The sequence below is a fragment of the Atta colombica genome, unplaced genomic scaffold, assembly GCF_001594045.1.
Source record: "Atta colombica isolate Treedump-2 unplaced genomic scaffold, Acol1.0 scaffold102, whole genome shotgun sequence".
Classification (NCBI taxonomy): Eukaryota; Metazoa; Arthropoda; class Insecta; order Hymenoptera; family Formicidae; genus Atta; species Atta colombica.
This window is the reverse complement of record NW_017259187.1, coordinates 1,498,988-1,501,366: the sequence shown is the minus strand read 5'-3', so window position 1 is coordinate 1,501,366 and position 2,379 is coordinate 1,498,988. Positions and strand designations below refer to the sequence as shown.

The following is a 2,379-nucleotide window of genomic DNA, read 5'->3' as shown; positions in this document are numbered from 1 at the left end:
GAGAGAGAGAGAGAGAGAGAGAGAGAGAGAGAGAGAGAGAGAGAGAGAGAGAGAGGGAGAGAGAGAAAAAGGAAGAAAGAGAATAAGAGAGACAGATATGTAGATAGATTGAGAGAGGATGGTAGAAGAGAGAAAGAGAGAAAGTGAGAGCATCTAAAGACTTGTACCGCGGCAGTGCAATACTTCGTGAGGTGTCGCAACTTCGTTCCAGTAGTCAATCGAAATGTGGAGAAGCGTGAGAAGCTACTACAGCGGGACTGACAAATGCGATTGCATGTGCCCGTTAGTTCATTAATATCTCATTATAATGTCGATGCATATGTCGTGTGGGCGCGTATCTGACGTTTATATTATGCTCAGCGATGATATCACCGACTATTGTTGTAATCGCTTTTCTTCATATTTTAATAAGAAGAAATAATGAGACAATACTAATGACAATGGCAGCTGGATTATGAACTTATGGATAACTTTAATCTCCGCAGAACTGAATTTATCGAAAAGAAAATCTAAATTTTTCACGAGTTGTTTCTATATTGCAGTACATAATTTATTGTTAGATATTTAGTTATTGTTAGTGAAAGTGAAATGAATTCATTTTCTTTCCCTTTTTTCTTTTTTCTGTTTCTCTCCGTCTCTCTGTCTCTCTCTCTCTCTTTCTCTCTCTCTCTCTCTCTCTCTCTCTCTCATTTGTATGAAATTTGTCTGTCAAATAAGATGATTTTAAATCTCGTGATCATAATTCTTTGTCAGATGATCGACAGTTAGATCTATCTGCATCAGAAATAGCATGTAAGTATTTAACGTAGATGCAACGATCATCGATTTGCCGCAGGGATAAGAAATCGTTTGATTAATCAAGCGAGTGAATTAACTAGGCGACAGCAGCAAATGATTTATAATAAAATCGTTCTGTCAACGCGCTCATTCTTTGGGTAGCAGAGGGAAGGAGTGAAGTCGTAGTGAAGTTTTACAAATGATGTAAAGGTCGGAGTAAAGAGGGAGAGTAATCCTAGCTAATCAATGCACGTATAACAAGACAAGTTCTACGTACCTTCTCTTCATGAATTTGTCCGCACTTCTTTCTATTCATTACTTTGCAAAAATAAAGCTGGAGCACCGACTTTTACACAATGGATAAAGTATAAGAAAATCAACTAGTCTTTTATTTCACGGAAAGGAACGAAATGAAAGACTTTGATGGTTTATTGTCTTATGCATAATGCGTTATGCAAGATTTTATACTTCCTTAATTAATAAACAGTATTTATAATTGACAATTGAAGATTTAAATGTTTCATGCGTATCAAAAATTTATATTATCAACATAATATCACTTGTATTTTCTTCAGACAGGCAAGAAATATCTTGTCATTTTTATGACAATAAATTAACAATTGATTTTTATCGCTGCAAATTATCATAAATTATTTAGAATTATAATGAATGACAATAAACGAGGAGTGCAATCATTATGAACAGTAAAGTGTGAAGTTAGGATTTATATGCAAAGGCCTTTCTAATAATTTGTCTTTTAAGAATCAATTTTACGATTTTTTTACGTAATTGTAAAACTCTGACTATGCCATTTTTGAAGTTTATGATGTCTAGTGCTTATTATAATTATGTGAATATGCTGACGTGGGTGGTATACCGCGCGTCTTACTGTAATACATGTGATTGCAATTACACCTACTAAATAATATACGCGATCCGTAATAACAAAAATATCAATTTTTAATTTTTGTAAATCTATACTGAATATATAAGGCGAATTAAAACTAGACAAATTAAACCGATCTCACACGTACCTGTAAATAATACATCTTTTGGTACAAATCGACCGTGCTGGAACCACGCTAACTCGCGTATTCGTTAGCGGAAACAACAACGAGCGAACCCTTTAGACAAATCAACGCGCACTGAAAAAGTTTCAAATGAACACTATGAGAATGATACAGTGGCAACTTTCGCTATTTATGCAAAATATGCTCGCGAGAGATATTTTATGATTGTGAGCGAATAAACGCGGGGAAAAGGGTCGAATGCGTGGATGATAACCATTTTTATATTACACGATGGTATTTTGCAATAAATAGATAATTAATTCTTTATATATATATTTTTTAAACGTTGTACAAACAAGAAAGAAAAAAATTTGATTATGAATATTTGTCTTTTGTATTTTTTTATTTTCGAGATGTTTTGTATAGTATAGTGTTTTAATATATGTTCTTAACGTAGTCTTCAAAATGTTCATATTACACACGTAAAATTGTAAATAAATGTCTGATACGAATTAAATATTATTTAAAGTAGATTTAATATAACAAAACTTGAATATATCCAAATAATACATATAAATTGATTTTCTCAATT

General features: G+C 32.7%; 1 protein-coding gene across 1 annotated transcript in view; it reads right to left on the bottom strand.

Moving 5' to 3' along the window:
• LOC108687405 (basic proline-rich protein-like) overlaps window positions 1-2,379 on the bottom strand; it is an 11,498-nt gene that overhangs the window by 8,429 nt on the left and 690 nt on the right. The window contains exon 2 of the mRNA XM_018193162.1: window positions 1,812-1,922. Within this exon, the coding sequence (XP_018048651.1) occupies window positions 1,812-1,826 (15 nt within the window). The 5' untranslated portion in view covers window positions 1,827-1,922. The remainder of the gene's footprint in view (window positions 1-1,811; window positions 1,923-2,379) is intronic.